At 46.8% G+C, this 22,390-nt stretch overlaps 1 protein-coding gene across 1 annotated transcript in view; it reads right to left on the reverse strand.

Annotated features, from left to right (window-relative positions):
• The window catches only part of LHFPL6 (LHFPL tetraspan subfamily member 6), a 138,525-nt gene extending 123,109 nt beyond the window's left edge, over nucleotides 1-15,416 (reverse strand). Inside the window, exons 1-2 of the mRNA XM_084506450.1 lie at nucleotides 15,182-15,416; nucleotides 12,895-13,454 (exon numbers count right to left, since the gene is read on the reverse strand). Coding sequence (XP_084362576.1) covers nucleotides 12,895-13,279 — 385 coding nt within the window. The 5' untranslated portion in view covers nucleotides 13,280-13,454; nucleotides 15,182-15,416. The remainder of the gene's footprint in view (nucleotides 1-12,894; nucleotides 13,455-15,181) is intronic.
• Nucleotides 15,417-22,390: the final 6,974 nt, after the last annotated feature.

Consider the following 22,390-nt stretch of genomic DNA (forward strand, 5'->3'; position numbering starts at 1 on the left):
GAGACACGGCTCTGTCAGTCTCTGAGTTATGCCTGCATGCAGAGCTTGCTTTTAGGCACTCTTAAACTTCGTTTTAATTAGCTTTTTTAAATTTTACTGAGAAGCCATGACGCATTAGTTTTGCATGTTCTTATTACCCCAGCAGACTACAAAAGGCTGGCATTTCAGACAGGCTGACGCTCTGCAAATTAAGACCTTTCAGAGAGAGCCTCAAAACCACCTCTACTGACAAAAACCTGCCCAGCACCTGCCTTGGGCACAGACTTGAGAAAACACCGCTCTGTGTTGGGGAGGAGGTAGAGGTGATGTGACCGAGAAGTGCCAGGTCCATGCTGGGGTGCCCACCTTTCCTCAACCCACTTACCAGGGACCAGGCATCGCATACTAAATGGAAAACCACCACGTTTGCTCTCTGTGTTCCTGCATGCATCCCTGCACACACACCTTCCTCGCAAACCAGCTTCCTCATCTGGTTTTGAAAAGAAAACTCCCATCGTTACCTAGCCGAGGTTTCACAAGGCTTGTCTCACAACCTTACACTGTCAATTCAGCAGCACTCCGAGAGCTCTGCTTTTAAAATAAAGCTGTGATTAACCTGAAAGAAATGAAATTTGCCTTTTACAGCAAGTTCTTAAACTGCACTTTTGACAGTCTTGGATGATAACGACTGAGAAGGAAGGGAAGCAGCTCCTTTTTGTTATCATCGCATGCAAAAAACACTTGCAAGCTGACCTGCCATCCCATATATTAGTTTTCTACATGGATTTACAACAGTATCTGCATCTTCTTCCCCCACCTGCTCTGCTGAATTATTATGGTACAAGCACTTTGGAAAAAAAAAAAAAAGGAAAAAAAAAGTACAATTTCTTGAAATTACACTAGAGTCAAATGTTGATAAAAAGGTGTCACAGAGGGAATGAAAACTAACTGCTGTGAAATTTAATGAAACCTACTGTGTGCCAAAGGCACAGGCAGCCAAATTGAATTTAAAAAGGTGCCAGGCAGGGAAGCTTGTAATCGGACTAGCCACTGTGTTAGATGAGATAAGCAGAATGACTTTTCTCTATCACGAGATCAAAACAGACGGCAATTCTTATGCATGAGATGAAAAGTTACAGTATTTATCCTCCCAGCTTCCTGTGTACTTAGCACCGGATCTCTGGCTTAGTGGCCTCAAAGGGAATTTGCCATCCCCAGCGCAAGGCTGGTCCCAGCCCTTGCAGGTCACTGAGCGTTACACAAAAGGGCTCTTTCCCAACACAGTTTTTATTGCAAATAGTTATGGAAAAGGGGAGCGAGCTAAACAGAGTCCTTAATGGCTCAGCATAAGCTGTCTTCAGCCATGGTGTCCCTTTCCACCGTCTGGGAAGGGAACTGAAGCCAATGGAAGAGAAAAGAATATAAATATAATGCAAACACAAGAGAAGAAGGAAGCAATGGACAACTTTCAGCAGATGGCTCAGTGCTCACAAGGAGAATGGTTTCCAAAACATCAACCCCCTGTAGGAAGTTAAGAAAGCAATTTGCTCCTTAATTACACAGCATTATTTTGAAACACTTAAGAAAAAGCCTGATCTGTCAAACAGAACTGCGCTTACGTTCATTTATGGGAGCAGTCCCTCACACCACGGCACCACAAGGAACTATAAAGCTGTGTAGCCCATCTTGTTTGTTGGACACGGCTTTCCCTACATTCCTTATTTCAGGGCTTTGCAGAGTGATGAGTAGCTTGGAGGATGGACGGGAAGAGCACATTGGTATTTGCCTTGGACCCCAGCCACACAGCGATGCTCAGGGTCTGCAGCTTTGCCTTGCTGATGGGTTTCATCAGCGATGACCTGGCCTGAGCAGCCAGACCCTGCTCACCCCAAAATACTGCACATCGAGAAAGCAGAAAGCTTCTGGTTAGAGAGATTCTGGGGACTGAACAAAGCTCTCCAAAACCAGCCATTGGGATTCCTATAAAAGGAATTATTGTAAAAAATAACTTTTATAACAACCTCTTGATTTTGCAAAATGTGCCTGCAACAGTTTGGGGGGTTGTCTTGGCTGTAAAGAGCTTTGTGCCAGTGTTTAGTGCTGTTCATCATGTTTTTACTGATGTGGCAGAAAAATGATTGAAAACGAATGGAATTCCTTCAAAGCTAAAGCACAGGGAGAGGAGGCAGTGGGCAGTAGGTGCTGGACAGCACAGGCCAGCTCTGAAGTTTTGTATTTTACTGCACGCAACCCATGCAGCGCCTGAAAACCCCTCTGCAGCTCAGCAGTAGCACACAAGATGTATGTCTGAAGGTATTTAAAGATGTCGTGAACTCAAAGTGCCCCCAGTTTCCTGGCCTAAGTTTGTTTCTGATTTCTTTGCAGTAGCAGCTGTCTCTCCTCCCTTAGTGCTCTGCACGAGGAGTTTCTAGAACCGCCTACGTTACAACAACCACCACCAGAACGACAGCAGCAACACTGTATGACTGAGGGTGTTTTTTGCACTAATTTGCCAGGCAGTCGTACAAATCTCCAAAGGACAGATGAAGTTGTAGTCATACAGCAGCATCTGGGCCAAGTCAAGGCAAAGCTCAAAACAAAATCCAAAGAGTGTTACACATGCACTCAGAAAGGTCCCCTAACATCATGCTACCCCAGTTTCTACATATTTTTGAAGCTAAGTGCTTTTTAACATGTCCTCGTAATCCATTCCAATAATTGGCATTCAGCTGTATAGTGCCTGACCTAAATTGCTCGTGATGCTCTGAATATCAAGTTTATTCTGATTTTTGTAATGCATTCATAAATAGGCCTTCAGTTAGCTGCAGACTCAGACGAAAGCTCCAACTTGTGAAGAAGTCATGAAGCACATTCTTACGAGGCCTTAGGGCTATTTCTTACACTCCACTGTGCTCGTGGGTTCCATATCCTTTCACAGGGTGCTGTATTTCAGAAGCAGCTTTTGTTATTTCGGATTGATCATTCACGGCTTTATCTCAAATACTTTCTCCTCAATGCAAGGGACAAGCGCTGTGACCCTGCGCGTTTATTAGAAAACCATTCTTCTCAAATCAACAATTTCACTTTATATTACAAAGGCATCTTTATTGGGAGACAATGCGAGACAACTAAACTGTCAGATTGCAAAGGGAAGGATGAAATCTTTACATTACTACAGAAACGATATGGTGTTTAGCAGAACACTGCATTTTCTGCTTCATTCTCTCTGGAGCTTTTTGGATCAAGTTAAAAGATAAAAATAACAACAATTTGTAATAGGTTGTAATTGTTTAGGTTTTCTTTCATTAACATTTTCTTTATTTTCCTTCCAACTACTCCCAAACTCACTTAAAAGTCTGTTAGCCTACAAATTTTACCTACAAATAAATTCAGAGTAGTCAGTCTTCAGGAGAGATTGGGGTTTATCAGGCTTATGCAGAAACAGGTGGTCTTAGTTCATGGTGCAGCAACCCTTTAAACAGAAGAAGGTTTTTATTTGTTTGTTTGCTTTTAGTCCTGATGCAATTACTATTTAGTATCCAGAGAATTAGGTAGGATCTGGCATCCCATAAAGTTCTCTGCATTGCTATGCAACACCAACCTCCTCCAAATCCCACTAGCTCAATGAGTAGCAACAGCACTGAGCTCTTGGTCCTGTCCTGCCCTGGTTCCCATGGAGGAATATTGTTGTTGATTTCAACAGACCAGGCTCTAAGGTTTTCCTTAGAGAGGAAGGCCAATCCAGAGGGGGAAAATGTCTGCGTCTGTTCTCAGAGGTACCCGTGACATCAGGGGACTGACAGTGAACAAACAATGTAAATGAGATCTAATCAGGCCTAGTGAGTCAGCCATACCACCAGCATTGTCAGCGTGCATTGACCATGCCCAATTTCTCATGCCTGAGAAGATACAGGACAGCTGCTAGAAGAGATTTGTCAAAAGCAATATTGCCTCTCTGACCTGTGATGTCTTGTGGTGGCAGAGCCATCCCAAGACCGAGGAGAGGATGCACTTCTTGGTCCTCTGCAACTTAAGACTACCTCCATGCGGTCTGAATGTCACTTTGAGCCTTAGACTTGAGCAACAGAGAAAGCTTCACAACTCTAAAGCCAGCAAAGATATTTCAGAGAGACAAAGGAAATCCTTGAACAGGGAGACAGGCAAAATGATGGCCACTGCAAGGCTTGCGGCTGTGGGTGAAGTTCAGGTGGTACACATATATTCCAACTTTCTTCATTAGGGCATGCTCCTTCCAGCTCATTCATTCAGTTTTCACATTCACATTCAGTTTTCATTGCATGGAAACCATACCTCAGTTGTCTTATTCTACTTTATAAAGCCAAAGTCAAAGAGCTCAGAAGGTAAAAATGTGCATTGGAGAAGTAAAGGGATATGAGCAAAGAAAGGAAAATTCAGGTTGAATATCATGAAAAAATTCCAAATGTAATTTTTTCACAGCCTTAAGTTGTGTTTCCTGAGAGATGGAAGAAAAACATTACATAGACACTTAACACCAGACTGGACAAAATCCTGGAAAATGCACCATTGGGAACAATCCCATCCTGTCTGTGGGGAATATGACTTCATCTGCACTGGAAAGTATTGCAACACTTTGATATCTGAGTGAAGCTCCCAGCAATGTTCAAATATCTCATGGAGCTCAGGAACCAAAACAAGCCAGATCTTTCAACGCAGAAACAAAAGTGTCAACTCCCCTCCCCAGATTTTGCTCTAATCAACACAAATGCTGAGGATCTGAAGTGAAATAACTCTGAGTTTACTTTGACTGCACCAGCAAAATAGATTATTTGCTCCCCTGCCTCACATTTCCTGAAGTTTCACTGGGTTATGCAAGCAAAGCCCTTTGAAATGAAGAGCATCACAGAAGTGCCGAGCATCATTGTTCCTTTCTAATGAAAGAGGACAAAAAGAAAAAAAAAATCAAGAAGCCTGAACTGCAGATAAATAAAACAGCACTCCAGGACTTCTTTAGATCAAAAATTCTGTTCTTAATGCAAAAATCTACTTTAACCCAACACAGCTGCAACAATATTCAAAACATCACTTTTTTATTCAACATCAATAGGAAAGCCAAGAGAAGTCAAGTGACTCTTTCCAATATTTTAGCAGCATCTTTTATTTTTTCCTAATACATCAGCATTTCCATTTTAAATGTGCTTTCAAGGCATCTAAAATCTAACTTGCTCCAGGCTGAAACTTAGCATGTTTTTTCCTCTGTATTTAGCTGAATATTATATTAGAAGTGAATTAACTGAAATAATTGGGGAAAAAAAATAAAAAGAAGGCCTGTTTGGGGTGCATAATTCACTATAAACAAGCTAATTCACTTGGGTAGCTCTTTGAGAAGAAACTCAGCCTTGGAGCCTCACCCATTTTAAAGTAATGTTGCAAACAAATAATCTTCTAAGAAATATTGACGTGATTTGTACTAAGCATCATTGACTTCAAAGGACCTATGGAAATCTGCAGCTGAGAAGGGCCTTGCCACTTTTTTAGCAAGATTTTGAAAAAAAAAAAAAAAAAAAGAAAGAGTCAAGATAGCTCAACTGGCTGGTGACAGAAAGAACAAAGACCTAAGTATGAAGACTACTATCTTTTCTTCTTCAGGTTGCATCTCCGATATTCCAAGAGCATTACAACTCCCTACTTGCTCTGTGCTGCTCATGACCTTGCTGGCAGGGACGTCCTCTGATTCTGCACTTTGTGACCAGTAACATTTATTACTGATTCTTGCTTGCTAACCTGCTCCATTAAAATGGTTGGTGTTAGCTACAACAGGAAATCATCGCTAACTCAGGTCTCCTTCGGTTGAACTCCTTGGGGAACAATTGCACAAAGAGCTGTGCTGGTAGATCTGGCAGGGCAGCAGCCTTTAGCAGGGCTCCACAGAGGACTGAACCAAGGTGAAGACAGCCACAGGAAAGGAGATTGTCTCTTGAGAATATGCTGAATGTCAGTCTGCATGTTTTTGTAAACGCACTGCATACAAGTACCTGATAACTTTGATTCTCCTCCAGTCAGATTTGGTGGGCCATGCACAGATGAAAGATTCAAGCAATACAGACTACACCCAATTAAGTGAGTAGAACTCTTAAGTAATGTCATTGATAAGCCAAGAGCAACAGAGGACATATATTGCATCAGTTCAGCTTTGGTCCTGAATTTGTCTAGTATTTTAACTCCTTTCTGTCTGACTACAGCAGAGAGAGCTGGCTAATCTTCAACAGAACATATGCTACAAAATCCGCTAAAGATAACATCACCTTCTAAATTCCCTTGTTCTGAACGTCTTCCCAAACACTTCCATGCCTTACTCAGCTGGACTCCAAACCCAAATCCAAGAATTTGACTCTGTGCTGTATCACAGTATATGAAGGCGCCTTGTAGTGCTGGGAAGCAAATACTGAGCATCAGCATTAGCAGTCACAGGATGCAGTTCAGCAAGACAAAGTGAAGCACAGTCAAGCTAAAAAGGGATGAAGCTGCAAAACTATACACTGCACTTAATCTCTTGGGGGATACCTGTAGAAAAATGGAGTGATAGCTGGTGTGAAACACAGCAGCTATGAAGCTGCCTCTATACTGGTTTTGGTAAAGAAAGCACAGCATAGCACAGTTTAAAGGGATTAAAAGCAAACTAACTGATGGATCTTGAAAAAAAAATAATAATTGTAATGATCCTTAAGCAAATGTGATTTTACAGTGATCTATTCTTGGTGCTACACTTTTTAATATTTGCATTAATGATCTGGAGGAAAAGCAGTCAGGGTAATTCTCCACTGGAACAACTTATGAAGATCCTGCTTTTCTGTAAGTAATTAAATTCAGACTAGAAGGAGAGATTTTTTGGCTATTTTTGTGTGTGTGTGCAGTTTTCTTCCTCTCAGAGATATACTCTTGTTTAAACAGGAATTATATGAAGGCTGTCCTATGACCTATGCTACAGCAGACCTTAGTCTAAATAGTCACAGTGCTCTCTGCTGACCTTATTACTGCTGAATCTACGAGGCTATGACATGACATATAATCACTCACAAGCCACATTTAATGGTGGCCTGTTCCTTGTATGTTCTTCTGTTACCTCCTGGTGAGGCATCTGTTTCTTAAAAATGCCCCTCTTGCTGTGCCTGTATAGGTGCATGAATACATTGGATTAATACCTAGCATGCAGTTTGTCTTTGTCTAGGATGAGGATTGCCCTGTCACATGTCTACATGAGCAAAGTCACTGAAGCTTTCCATCTGACAAGAGGAAAGAGAGGAGAAGACGTGGCAAAACAGCCATGAGCAGCTAACTTGCAGGGGAAGAAGAGAGCTTGGCTTTGGGCAGAAACAGATGCTGCTCCCTACCCTCTCCCTAAAAGTTACCCTTTGAAAAATATTTTAAGCTAAAGAGGATATAAGAACTAAAAAGCTCTTTTTGTGTGTTCTTATGACTGCTTTTTTTTTTCATTTTTTTTAGGTGCAAATTTCAGGAATTTGGAGGAACATGTATAGATGGAAGAAATGGATGAGATAGGCTTAGAAGAACTGCAAATGAGTTTGGGGTAACCATTTGCTTCCTGGAAGCCTCTGGACCATCTTAGATCCTTCCTGTCCCCATCGAGGTTCATTTTCTCCATGCTATTTTCTCGTGCTTACATTTTCTCCCTATAGGCAGAAAATGATCCTGATCTTAGTCTTCCAGGCAGAAAGTCTCACTTCAGCTGTCAGACAAAATAATGGTTACTGGTCACTGCCTGCAGTTCTTTCCCTACAGCTCCACGCAAACCTCCCCCAGGACAGTTTCTAGCCCCTGTAGTCAACTGGAACTACCCTCACCAAAGCCACTGCTGACTTCTTCTTAGCCAGTCTCCAAACTGAGGCTGCCTTCATTCTCCTTGCCCACGGGATGCCTTTGACTGCAAGCCACGTTTCCCGAAGCTTGACTGTCCCTTAGGTTCAGTGACTCCACCTCTCCCAAGAGCTCCTCTTTCTTCTTCAGCTGTTTCCACAAGCATTTCCTTTGAGGGACAGCTTCTCTACATGGTCCCACAGTGCCCTGACCTTAGTCCTCTTCCCTTTTTTTCCCCTATATTTTAGAGCTTCAGCATCTCACCTGCTAAGTCAGACCCAGCCACTAATATGACAATTTGAAGATTTCCTTTGGCTCTGTCTCTTTTAAACCTCAAAGAGTTTCTCTGTGATTTCCTGACAGGCAACACAGAGCCATCACCCACACTCAATATTCTCTCTTGATCAAGCACTAATTATTATTCATAACTCCACACTCAGCAAAAACTACTTGTGAGCAAGCCTCCAGAAGGCCACATTCTTTCAGAGACAAAATCAGAAGTTGCTAGGCTCTGCATCCTCTTCTCTAACTAAATGCTCCTTTTACCACTGCCCACTTAAGAGCTCTCCGTATTTTCCAACCAGCAATTAAAGGACCATTGTTTCGGGAATTTTAGCACTCCCATGAGACACAAGGGAAACAAGACAGAGAAATAAGGAGAGGAAGAGAAAGTGCTGCTGAAAACTTTACTAAAAGGAGCAGCAAAACTTGTGCATTTCATGGGTACAAAGAGTGAGTGATGAGCACTAAAGATGACAGACCACATGGCTACCCACAATTACGGAGAGTGCTCGCTTCTCACATGTCACTCAGAATCAAGGTCAAAGTGTCAGATTCAGAGAGGTCTCCAAGTCAGGAGGCTATTTCATGCTCTGTCCCCTTGGATTCTTACCCCTCTGAGCTTGGCTTAGCTGTCCTACAGAGCTAAAGGGAATCCTGAGCAAGTGTAGATTTCAGCCATAATTCCTGCGTGCTGGCCATTTTAATGAAAAACTTCACCTTGCCAGCATAACGCTCTTTAAATTGACCATCCTTGCAACGCTTGCGTCTTTTGATCCACTGCCTCACATAAAACTGGCTAACCTTTCAGTTCATTATGTTCTTAAAATTATTGCTCTGTTCTTAAAATCATTGCTCTGCATTCACAGAGTGAAGCTATTCACCAAATTAGTATGTCATATCTGAGCTACCTACCCGCAAATTTCTAGTCTCCTCACTTAAGTGGAATTGACTTGCCAACGCACAATGAAAAGAAGATCAATAATTACAGACTCCAATTTGCCATAGATTTGTTAAACTTCACTTCCTGCTGTCATGCCCTCAATAGTTATGGTCAGAGATGCATCCCTGCAATCTGTTCTAGCTAGATTACATATCCCTCTGTCTTCCAAACATTCAAAGGAAACCAGCTGGAAACACTGCACTTACTGCTATCAGTGAAGACTGTATCCATCTACATAACTGTGCCCTCAAGAGGTTACAGACAGCATAACTTTCACCTCGGTTGTCAGCTCTTCGAAGCACTTCAGCAGCAATGTTCACGAAGCATGCTGCTGAGATACTGCAGCAGCAGTTTGCAGACCATAAACTGCAGGCCGCTGACAGCCACTGAAGAAATGGCCAGCCTTGGGGTGTTGGCTGCTTCTCGTCACCCGCTACCATGTTTTGCCTTGGAAGAGGCTCAAAATAGCATTGTTTTTTTGTGGAAGGAGTTGCTGCAATGGCTACAGAGCTGCCACGTGATCTTCCATGGGAAAGGAAGTGGTTCCTATAATTGCAAATGGGTGGAAAAGTCGTGATGCAACCTTTCTATTAGAGACATAGACTCAGTGCATCCCAGAGTCATCTTAAAATATACGTATGCTCTGTAGCTGGGATTATCTGAAATAGCACACACGGGCTAAGTATGTAAAAACAACGAGTATCTACAGAGCTCTTCTGACTCTGCACAGATCTGCAGTTTCCTGCAGGCTCTGCCACTCAATTTTTTATAAGAGCAGATTTATGGTATAAGCACTCATGAATAATTCACTCGCATGAGTTGCCACATACAACTGGGGGAAATCCCAGCTGTAAAACCTTGGCACCACTTAGCTCGCGCTACTTCTGTACAGGTGCTATTCCACTGACCTACTTGGAGTTACTTTTCCTTGCCCTGCTGGAAGAAGAGGATCAGGCTGTTTGCTTACCACCTCTGGAGATTACACCTCCCTGCCACCTCTTCACAGCAGTAAACATGTCTCCAGTATTGGATTAAGCTAGTTTTAGCAGCCCTGGTGCTCTGGCCCACCACAGCTGCAGGGCAGCATACATCTCACCCACCCACGGGCCTCCTGTAATATGCCACTGTCAATTGGCTAAGTTCTTCATCAAGTCCATGTTCTTAGATCATGCTGAGAAAATTATTTAGATCCCGGACTAACAGAACACCATTAAAACTTTAAACTAGCTACGCCGAGCATGACCATGCTGATTTCTAAGTTCAAGAAAAATACAGTTTATTCAGACACCCACCCTCCGCCACTGAAAGTAGCAATCGTGTTGGTGCAGGTGACTCAGATGAGAAGAAACAGAAAGTGAAACTGCCTCTCCATCTCCTTGCCCAATGCAGAGAAAGGCACAGAGGATGAATTAACAGCATCTCTCAGTGCTCTGCTTATTTTTCCGCAGGCTTTTTCTTCACAATAAAGATGGCAGGGGGTTCTTTTACCCCCAAGAAAAATATTTGTGAGGGTTTTATTTGGTTAGATCTCCAGCTGGAGGCCAATTAAAGTGACAATCACAAAAGTGCCACTGAGCCACAGTCAAAGCACACCCCATGGTATATAACTAAATCTATAATGGTTACACAGGGAACAAAGACCTGGCATTCCTAGATAGCAAGTAATCTGAACAGCTCATGACTATCTTGATTTAAAACAACCTAATAATTACAGAGCCTAATTTCAACATCTGGATAAATGTTGTCATGTCATTTAAGCAATGAAGCTATGCTGACTGATGGCAGCTAAAGATCTGATGAAGGATGTAAGGATCTGAACTTTACCTTAATCTGTGCCTTCAGTTCAGCCAAATTATTGCCTGCACCACCTGGCCTCTCTCCCTGATGACCCCAGAGTCAGTTTTTAAGCAGGTTAAGAAATGATGGGTTCTCGCTTTGTTCATTTCTCACACATTTCCAGCAGCGCTGAGCGAAATGAGAGACAACCATAAAACCCAGCAGAGGGGAAAATTGGACATGCTGTGTAAATAATTTCTGATCTGTGAATAAAGTTGTTGGCAATTCTGATTTTCTACCACAGGTTCACGGATCTTTGAATTGTCACCGACTGAGGAGAAGCACTACATGCTCACACCCTTCCTGGAGGGAAAGGATGCTGCGCAGTCACCTGGGGCAAGCTCCAGGAGCGGTCATGGCATGGTCTGAAGAGTCCTCCTTGAGCATCCTGCCTGGCAGAAGGGTGCACACCTTCAGTCCACACCATGGGCACAGGTTTCCCCACACCTCCCCTGTCCCTTGTCTGTTTGTCCGGCCACCCCTTGGGCTGTCATCTTTCACCAAGGTGGCTGTAACCAGACCCAGGCACACAGCACCACCAAACGCAAATTAAAACCAGATGAGCAGAGGCAGCAATTGGAAGGAGGGGGGCGGTTAAAGCACAAGCACAGCCTGTGATGGCTCTCGGTGAGAACAGCCAGACCGAGTGGACTTGCAGAGCGTCACTGAATCGAAAATCCTCTCCACCCCCCAGCTGCCCGACCGGAGTTTTATAAAGGAGCAGCCTTCATGAAGCAGCAGCTTCCAGCAGAGTTAACTCTCAAGCAGCTGCTGCGTTTTCCAATTGTCAGCCAGATTAAACACAGGAATGCAGCACCGAGGGAAGGGCGAAGTGACAGGGGCACTTTGCTGTAAAGCGCGGAAAACGCCCAAAAAGTCAGAGCCAGGGCTCCTGGAAGCCAGGAGAGAGCCGTGCCAACGTGGCCTGGCTGTGGGCTTGGCACAGGTCCCTTCCAGAGCCTCAGCTGTGTCCCCCAAGCTGCACCTTTTTCATCTTGTGCCTCCTCCTGGCTGCATGCTGGCGATGTGCATGTGCTGCCCTGCCTGGGTGCATCCCACTTTGCAGGGCAGAGGGGCAGAAGCCCCCCCTTAGCTGAAAGCAGACCCAGAGGCACATCCCAAATGCTGGTGCCTGGGCAGAGAAACCCATCCCCTTACGGGGGCGAGCGCACGCCGAGCAGCACGAGGTGACAGTGAGTGCCACCGAGACGCGTGTCAGCGATGACAGGAGCGCGATGATTTACTCGGAAAACAGCCCTATAAAAAACACACTGGAGGATCCTGCTTATTGTCTCGTACCCTTCAAACACTCCACGGCTAAGGCCGTGCAGTTTGCAGGCTAAAAAAAGGAGGGGAGGTAATTCTCCCACGCACTGTCTAGACCACAGGCTCCACAAACCCCACACCCCACCAGGCAGCGTGGACCTGGCAGGGCTCCTCCTGGCAGCTCGTGGGCCACATCTACCAGGGATAAAGGTTCCCTGCTTCCAACGGCGGCCACAGACTTGCCAGATGGTGGAGGGAGCTGTTGGTGACAGGAGTGGGAAGGAGAAGGAGGAGAGCCAGGGCTGTCCTCACAGTCACACAGCCTCTACTCTGCAACACTTTGCAGGGCTCTACGGCCCCCACACTCCTCCAGGTGCCACCACCTGAGCTAAGCTCTGCTGCAAGCCTACAAAGCCTACAAAAAAACCTCCACAAAGACACAAGTTAGTTGGTCTTCAGCACACAGAGCTGCACCCAGCAAGCTGAACCTGTCGTGCAAGTCTCAAAGGTCATACAACAACCGAGCAGGGATTTACGCGCAAGAGAGCGACCACAGGTGACCAAGCCTTTAGGCCACGTTCAAGCCATCCAGACAACCAGCTCAATGGTCAAGGGAGCCAAGAGGTCTCCTTCACTAGCGGAAACTTGGCATCAATCCCTCCTCTCCCCAAAGCACCACACGTGGATACCTGCAGCCTGAAGACGCCCCCGTCCCCGCACGAGCAGGCAGCACTTACCCCCCAGGAACTGGATGCCTCCTGCCACCCTGCCCACGGTCCTGGAGATGAGCTCGGACACGCAGCAGCCCATGAGGGCCGTCAGGGCCACCAGGAGGAGCAGCCCGCAGCCCAGCCCCGTCACCACCGTGCAGATCCTCCACTCGGCGCTGGGGATGGCCTGGAAGGAGGCGTAACGGCCGCACTGCTCCACCATCACGGTCGTCTGGCGGCTCTCGTCCCGCACCGGGTAGGAACACCGCCGGAAAGTGCCGAAGGAAACAGACTTCTCCAGCTGGGACCCCAAGAGCCAGTAGGGCATGAAGAAGCCCACGCAGGAGGCTGCAGCACAAAGGAAGGAGAGGAAAGCCCAGACCACGCCGGCGCAGGTGAGGCTGGAGGCCATCTTTACGTGCGCGCCGAGCCCCCTCGTGATGGGGGGACAGGAAAGCTCCTGTGTGTTTTAGAGGAGGTTTGGGGATAATCCAGAGTCTCTCAGCCTTGACAAATCCTTGCGCTGGGAGAAGCCCGGATCCTAACAGCGAGGGGGATGTTTCCTCCCATCATGAAGACAAAGGTCCCTGATGAAAGAACAACAACAAAAAAAAAGAAGAAAAAGGCAAGTTCAGAACCATTGAGATTAGGGAAAAGCAACGTTTATCTGCCAGAGCATTTCTCCTTCCTGCAGCACTTTTCATGAAGACATCTCATGCCTCTGTCCCATCCTTGCGAGCGGCCACTAGCACCGCTGCCGGCAGCTGTGGGGACGGTGACGGGAGGCGGCGTGGCTGTGCAGGCTGTGCAGCCACCGCCAGGGCTTCCCTGCCTACTTCCCCACTCGCTTCTCACCCCCGTACATCTTCATCTTTCCCAGGCGAGGTCTCGGTTGTTATCCTTCCTCCCGCAATGCCTGGGGAATGTACTTTAGATGGGGCCCTGCAGCTTCAGTGCAAAACTGTCCATGGCTTTTTAAGCCTGGACCCCCGTGGCAGCAGAAAACCTCGCTAACACAAAGCCTCCTCTTCTTTGCCTCTTCCCAGCCCAAAGCCAGGACCTTTAACTCCTCTGCTTCCTCCTCAGAAAATTCCCAGCCTCCAAGCTCTGTACTGGCATGACCGAGCGCTTTTGGCTGTCACAGAAACGCTGCTCCCCAGAGGCTGGGGGCACATTTCTTGTTCAGTCCATGCTGGATCGCTGCTCCTAGCGCATTTGTAAATTTATGATCATCTCTCACCGTTGCTGCCAAATTAATCCCGATAGCTATTTACAGGGGCTTTTTTTCTAAGCATGATTAGACGCCAATCAGTGAACGCAATTAATGCGCCGGCAATAAAATTAAAACTCCTTCTGCACAAGGAGGGAACGTAGGGGAAGAGTCTGGAAGTGAAATTAAGCATGTGCACCGCACAAAAGTTTTGTTTACTTTTACAACACTGCGAAAAAGAAGTCTTTTCCCTAACGTTGGCAAAGGCCTGTGCCGCTTCCCAAGAAGCACACGCCTACCTCCTCGCAGACGTAGCCCATCTGCAGAAATGCCTCCCAACCTGCAAAAGCCCCAAACCCCGAGGGACAGAAACTTGGCGGAGGGCACGGGCTGCCCCCATCCCTCCAGAGGCATCTTCTCGGGGAAGGATCCGCCCGTGCCTTGGCGTGGCACCAAGCGGCTACGGCAAAGTGGGTCACGGCACGCGGGGAAAGCGTTCCCTCAACCGGCAGAGGAGACACGGCTGGAAATAGGGGACAACATGGAGGCTTCCAGGGGCAGGACCCTACAAATCCAGCAGGACCCTACAAATCCCCCAGCAGGACCCCCCACCTCCCGCGGGCTGCCAGCCAACGCCTGGGACTCTCTCTGGGGAGCGGGACTCGCCAATTTGGCCCCAAAACCCCAGCCCTAAAGCAGGAGGGGGCGGTGGAGAGCTGGGGGGGGGGGGGGGGGGGCAAGGGAAAGCGGGGGCCGGGAAGCGAAACTCGCCGGGTGATGCGAGGGGAAGGCTGCGGGGCGGAAGGGGGGCGAGGGGCTGGCAGGGCTGCAGGGGGGGTCCGGGGGGAGCAGGAGGACAGAGAGGGGAGAGGGAAAGGGAGAGAGGTCCGGAGCGGCTTGGGGATCCGGGAAAGACGGGGGGCGAGGAGGGGAAGGGATGCTGGAAGGTGTGGGGTTGGGAGGGCAGGAGGGGAAGGGGGACCGGGGGGTCCGCTGGGACGGGGAGGGGATGCAGCCGGGTGTCGCTGCGGGGAAGGGAAGGGGAAAGAAGGCGGTGGGGGAGGGAAGGGGGTCCCGGGGCTCCGGGGGCAGCCGGGTACTTACTCGCAGGCCGGTGCCGGCAGCACATGGGAGAGCCCCGCCGAGGAGGGGGGGGGCGCGGGGGTGGCCGCCCCAAAGCGACTGTCCCCTTGGTCCTCCGGACACGGGAGGGACCGGGACCCTCCCCAGCCCGGCCTCCCCAGTCCTTCCCTGCCTTCCTCGGCGCGTTTCTCTCTCTTTCTCTCCCTCTCTCCCCTCCCTTTCCCCACGTCTGATGCCTCGGGAGGCAAGGCGCTCCGCCGCCTCTCCTCCCACTTCCCCGGCCGCCGCCTCCCCGGGCGGGACCCGCCGCGATCGGGGCCGGGGGCGAGGGGTCGGGGGATCGGGGGGAGCTTCCCCGAGCCCTCCCCGGGAGGAGCTGGGGGGTCCCGGCTCCGTGGGGCCGGCCCGGGGGGGTCCTGGCTCACCCAGCCCGCCCCCGGGGTGAGCGGGGCGCTGGAGCCGGGGGGCGAGGGGGAAAAAAAGCCGGAGGGGTGGGAGGGTGTCAAAAAAGGGAGGCTGCAGCCCTTAGATAGGGAACAAATAAAATAAAATGGGGAAATCTGCCGATGGCGTGTGCGTGCGAGCTGCTGCTGATCCAGCGTTTTGATCGCAACAGTTTTGGGAGGCGAGAGCAAATGTGAGCGGAGTACCAAGCAGCTCAGCCCGGCTGCGCCAGGGCCAGGCGGAGAGGGGAGCCCCGCTCCCTTCCCTTCCCTTCCCTTCCCTTCCCTTCCCTTCCCTTCCCTTCCCTTCCCTTCCCTTCCCTTCCCTTCCCTTCCCTTCCCTTCCCTTCCCTTCCCTTCCCTTCCCTTCCCTTCCCTTCCCTTCCCTTCCCTTCCCTTCCCTTCCCTTCCCTTCCCTTCCCTTCCCTTCCCTTCCCTTCCCTTCCCTTCCCACCGCCTGAAGTGGGAAACTTTTGGGGAGGGATGGTGCGGGCAGAGCCGCTGGGAGACGGAGATTTCCTCCTCCTGCTCCTTCCTCTCCTCCCCGCAGCTTGAACAAATTCCCGCAGACAGAAGACAATTTTATGCCACGTTTAATTTATGGCGGCACCAGACGCGCAAAATCTCTTTGGTAATGTTTCTTTTACAGTCCGGGAACATGGCGTGTGATTTAAGTACTGATCATTAATATTATTAATGCTAAATGGAAGTGAGGTTTATTGCGCTTAGTCTGTATTTACACCATTTAATAGTAACAACAGTCATGTTCAGAATTAAATTATAAAGCCACTTTATTGGATTTAAAAAAAAAAAAAAAAAAAAAAAAAGAAGGTTCTCCATTTTTTCCCTGTAATGCAAAGTCTTAAAATCAGAACACTACTGAAAATGTGTGTTTTCTCAAGGGATAAAAAATGGATGGGGAAGTACATAGCAAGAGCTAGTTTTCCACTCTAGCATTTCAAGCATATTCTTTGAGGAAAAGTGCTTGAAATAAAAGAAGCAGGCTACATATAGGTTCAGTGCTGGAAGCTATTCAGTGATGTGCTTCACAAGGCAGACAATAAAGGCATACCTCCAAAATAGCCATGCCTCCCCCCCACCCCCAGCTACATCCACAAAGCCTTCATCTGTATTAGCAACTGTTGTGGATCAGCCTGACCCAATCTCTGCAGCAAACCGGTTGGTGTTCAAAGACCTGATGGATATTCATGTGTCTTCTGATTCACTCTAGCACTCAAGACTCATTAGATGCCCTTCCAAAACCTGTCTTCTTGTTTAGTCTCATCTGAACAGCATCCTCTTTGTGTACACATCACTGCAGGGTAAACCAAAACGTGGTTAAGGGAGGATGATCTGGAGACTCGCCCCGAAAGTGTGCCCTTGATCCACGCCAAAACACGAATGGGGATGTGCCCATCGGGTGACTTAGTGAAAGGGCGCCAGGATGACTTTCCCAGGGGTGAGAGACGGAGCCTGCTCTGCCACATACCTTGCTAGCACCCTCCCCTCACATCACCTTTCTGCCTGCTGCCAAGCCTCCACCCAGAAAGTGCACCAGCACCCAGCTCCACTTTTGCACAGAGCTGTGCACTTCCCGATGAACACAGGTGCTCTTCAGTGACTGGTCTCATGCCTTCAGCCAGCACTTGGCTCGGGAGTTTCATCTCCTGCTGGTCATTTTTCCAATGTGGGAAATGACAGGGGTACGAAGCTAATGCTGTGATATTTGAACTGTGCTCTTGGTATAAAGAAAGAGGAGTTCAGTGTACCATTATTACGTTTGCAATTGCCTAAAGACCTGGTCTTACATTCTGTCTTTAGCCAAAGGCCTTGATTAGAATGAAACAATGATAAATGTATCTAAATTAGGTGCACATTGGGATTAGATATGGGTAGAAATTGCTTGGCAGTACAGTGAGTGTGCAAAAACTCTATTTCACGCATGTAAAGCCTCTCAGTTAAAACTAACTTTGTAAACCTAGGGAGAGGCAAACAAGTCTGCATTTATTCATGCAATTTATCTCTTCCATGGTATATGCCAAGGTCCCCAAGTCAGTGTTTGCTTTGCTAATGGCATCTCTACAGCAGTCCATTTGCTTCCCTTATATGGCCTTTATATTCACTCCCTGAGCTGCTGCCATTCCACATTCCCTCATGGAGACTGCACACTGCGTTCTGCATCTCTCCTGGAGCATCTTATCTTGCCAACTGTCTCCGAGTGCCCCCGCAAGCTGGCCGCATGGCATACTCACTTGTGGGGGAATAAGCTTTATTTCACCATCCATTTTCTGTCAGAGAGACAAGTAGTTTTGTTTTGATTAGGGACAAAGTAAACACATTGCATGTAGAAGTTAACATCCAAATTGTTATTCCTTTCCCCCCCCCCCCCCAATGTTTGCAATTCAACATGCTTCAACTATATCAACATTTGCTGCCCTTTTCAGGGAACATTGTGCTTAGATGTATTTTCACTGTGGAAACCAAAATATTTCAACCCACATCTAACCTGTCTGAAAGAAAAAGGGGGTTGCTACATGGCGCTTCTGGACCCACGGTCTTTCTTGTAGCCACAAAAGCAGACACCTCCTCAGAGCAGAGCAATAACAAAAGTCCTGGTCCCTGGGGTCTTGTCTATACTGAAATAGCAACTGGCTTTAGAATTGTTCAGGTGTTTTGATATTTAAGAGAATCCTCTTTTGATAGAGCCTCAGAGCTGGTGCAGGAACGCGAGATGTGGAATTCCCACTGCTGGAACCACCAGAAATCAGACTGGATCAAACGCCCACGAGCACACTGTCAGAAAACTGCCGTAGCAGGGAGATGGGAAAATATGCTTATAGATTTTACCGTCTCTCTTCTCCCTGATCCATTGACTAAGCTGCTGTTACATCTGGGGTCCTACAGCCTTGATGGAGCTAATCAGTGCAGCAGAATAAAGAGAAAAAATCCTGTCAGCGCACCTAAATCAATCCAGCTCGCACACACCACAGCCTCGGCCAAAGAATCTTTCATTATAGCATATCCTGTAAGACAATCCACCACCATATAAAATGCCATAGGGGAGTACGTATGTTCCTGAAAATGAAACAGATACTGAACCTCCATCTCTTTTTTCAATCTTTAACAAGAAAAAAGGAAAAAAAGAAGCTTTTCTTTTGCAGGCCACCATCTGGCTTTCTCTTGTGTGGTCCATAGGAGAGTGATAGCGTCTACATGGTTCCGAGCATCTTACAAAACTGGATCTTCAGGTCATGTCTGTACTCGATTTTAAATGAAAAAGAAAGGTGTAGGCACAACAACAGACTTGAGGCTATGTACTGGGAGCAACAGAAAGTCAACTCAATTATTCAAATATAGTCACTACAGACCAAGCAGACAAGTATTACAGGGAGCCATCTGATAATTAATACATTTACTTTAAATTCTGCACAGCAGTAGGAAAGAAACAACAACTAATTGGGGGAAAAAAAAGTAGAATCTCAAGTCTAACACCTGCAAATTTCTCAGCCAGAGGAACGTAAGAAAAGAAACTCAAGTCACTAAATCATCGTACATCTGTATGGTGTCTCTTCCAAATCAAACACATTGTATGTTTTCTAGCGTGGGTGGAAGTGGACTCCAGAGAGTTGGGGCTGTCACACTTGAACCTAAATCCTGGCCTAAAAACTTAGCTCTAGGCAAAACATCCTCTCTCCAGTTCCTTTCCAATGCTATATTATGATTAGGATCTATTTTTATGGTGGTTATGGTGGTAAATTTTACAGATCACATTACTGAAAATTCATGAACAGGACGCATTTCTGAAGCACAGCTGTCTCACTGGAAACACTGCTCCTGTTGCTAACATCAGCCATGATCTCTGGACGCACCTACAAACAACATGTCAATGAATAAGAAAAAAAAGGGAAGCATCCTTCGTTATGTGCAATAAGCCCTCCTTATGCTGTTTCATCTTTATACCGTTATTACTTATTATGTATTACATAAAAGCCACCAGGTGCTCCCAAATAGCAGCTACAGCAAATCAAGCTCCTGATTATCTCTTTCATGTCCTGTTGCTAATGAGCCTGGTGGCTGCGGGAGAAGCTGGGGAGGTTCATTCTGCACCAACCCCACGGCCAAGGAGGGGAAAAGCCTACTCTGCCCTCACAAACTCTGCCAAGGTGACAGAGCTCAGAGGTGACAGGTCCCAGACCTGTCCTCCTTCAACAGGGAATTGGCTTAGTCCTGCACAGATGGAGGAGAACTGCATGGGTGATTTTAATCCTAAATTTCCACTCTTCCCAAGCAGGCTTGGAAAAACAAGGAAAGTCTGGATTGTGAACAAGTGATTTCTCAGACACTCATTTACTGGCAGCCCATTCCCTGTGCATATAGACCGATGCAAGCAATTTAATCGTGGCATCTTATTTACCAAGGGAATTTGTCTATCTTCCCCAGACGTTGTTTCAACAGCATGGAAGAAAGATCTAGGGAATGTCCTAAGTGCAGGTCCTGCCACAGTGCCTTCTTGCCCTTTTGGGAGCACATCTTTGGAGGAATGATTGTTTAACCACTCATTTAATGGGACGAAGATTTTCCCTTTGAATTTAAAGCCATGGTTAGAGATTGGTTTTCATCGCATTTAGAAATCAGGGGTGGAAACTGACAGTGCCCAAGTCCACAAGGGTAGAGGGGGGCTAGTATGCCAGCATGGGGAGACTGCGTGCCCTCGTGTCCTTGCTTGGGTGGGAGGTGACTTGGTTGCTACCCCTGAAGGGTTTGGTGCTCCTGCCACCGGTTCCGCAGGCTGCTGGTGGGGCAGGGTGGGTGTGGGAAAGGTGGGGGCAGGGATCTGAGCTTCTTTGTGTTCGCCACAAAATTTATCTGATTCATAACTACCCTATTCCAGTCCTAAGGTTCATGAGCTGCGTTTGCAGAACATGTGAGGCTGCCTTCCCTGGCATGTTTTGCATAAACTGTGTCTGTGTGAACGGGATGCAAGGCATCGCCGTGTTTCTCCCCCCAGCTTTTTGCTGCAGGACTGGAGCTGAGCTGCCTCTCCCCCCGAGCTGCAGCAATCGCCTGCATCTAGGTCACCATATTAGATCACATTCTCAAGGATGAGGCTAATGTTTTCTGGTGGGTTTGAAAGGAAAGCTGAAAATCCTCTTGTTGGGGACAAAGGGCAATTCATCGTACAAGTGGAAGCTCATTTTCCCCAGATCACACACAGAGGTTCATACGGCTCTCAGGCCCTCTGAGAAGCTGGAACCTCTGGACTCTCTCATGGCTTCATTCGTGGAAAAAATGTCACACTAACACTGACTTGAAACCCAAGCAGTGCCCCCTTTCTGGTTTATCCCCATCCAAAACACAGTGGATGCTCTCAGCGGGGGAAGAAACAAGTTCATTTTTTATAAAGCTGTCTAAAAGTCAATAAATAGCATCCACATATATATATGTGTATGCATTGATGTGTTATGCATATATAACTATACCTACATATATATATATATATATAATAAAAATACTGCACAGGGAGTCAGTGAGACTCAAATTCACTCTGTGTAGCTGTAGACCCCAGGCTACCTGACCTCTGCTGCAGATGGAGGGGGGTCAGGCCCCTATTCAGCCACATATTCTAGCCAAGCCTTGTGTGTACAGGGCAGCTGCAGCAAGCCAAAGAAGGATATATCTCCGTTAATCTTTGGCTTTGGCCCGTGTTTTCCTTCCACATTACAAGTTGTTCATCCTGTGTCATTAAAAAACACTTTTTCCTCCTTCCATCAAAAGCTGTGTGCTCTGGAAAGAGCTCTTAGCAGCACGTAAAACGGTTTTCTCTATATTTTGTTGTAGCAAAATAACATAGTCATAGACTGTGCTTCTGCAATATAACTACATATTTCAATATTCCTTTTTGTGATGAAAAAGCTAATTAGCTAGGTCGTTACAGTTGCCACTTGTAAAGGGGAAGATAGTAATACCATTAATGTGCTCACAGGAACTTCATTTATATTACCTCTTAACCTTTACAAGGATATTATCATTTCAATAATTAATTGCTTTTTGCCATTTAATTTGCAGTTTACCATTTTCAAAGGAAATTACCCATTAAACTGAAGACTCTTTAAAAAAAAATAAAAAATCCCTTACTTAACTATACACCACAGGCTGTCCTTAGAAAAGCTAGATATTTTGTAAGCCACTTTCACGTGTTTGTCTGAGACGAGAGGACTCTGTGGTAGCTCTGAATATTAAAGAACTGCCCGTCCCATGGATGTTTAATGATCTGGAGCAAAATGAGGCAGAATGGGGCCAAGACAATGCTGAGCAGGGAATTAATCCTTACCCTCTACCTCCAAATTCAGGAAGGCAATGCATCCTTTCTCTTTGATTGATGCAGTGAGAGTTGTCTTCCCTGTTCACAACCATCTCATTTCTTCAGCTGAAGTTGATTTACACTGCAATATGCATACATGAGTTCTTCTGCTAACTTCAGCAACTGACAAAATAAAGGAACTTTGGCTCAACCTTGGAAAGCACAGAAACGCCGGCCGTGAGTCACCAAGCGCTTACGCACATCTTCAAGCCAGTGCCCGACACTTTGGAGAATGAAGCTCAACACACATATTCCTGCTCTCTCTCAAGCTTCTAGTAAAACAGCTATTCATTTCAATGAATCAAACATAAGCTGATATCCCTGTGGAGCTGTGCCGGCACATTATCTCTGTTACAGATAATAAAAAATTGTGCCCAAATCTCACCACGCTAAAGGAAAAATGGATTAATATTGGTATCCAAGAAA

This window comes from Aythya ferina (assembly GCF_964211825.1).
Source record: "Aythya ferina genome assembly, chromosome: 1".
NCBI lineage: Eukaryota > Metazoa > Chordata > Aves > Anseriformes > Anatidae > Aythya > Aythya ferina.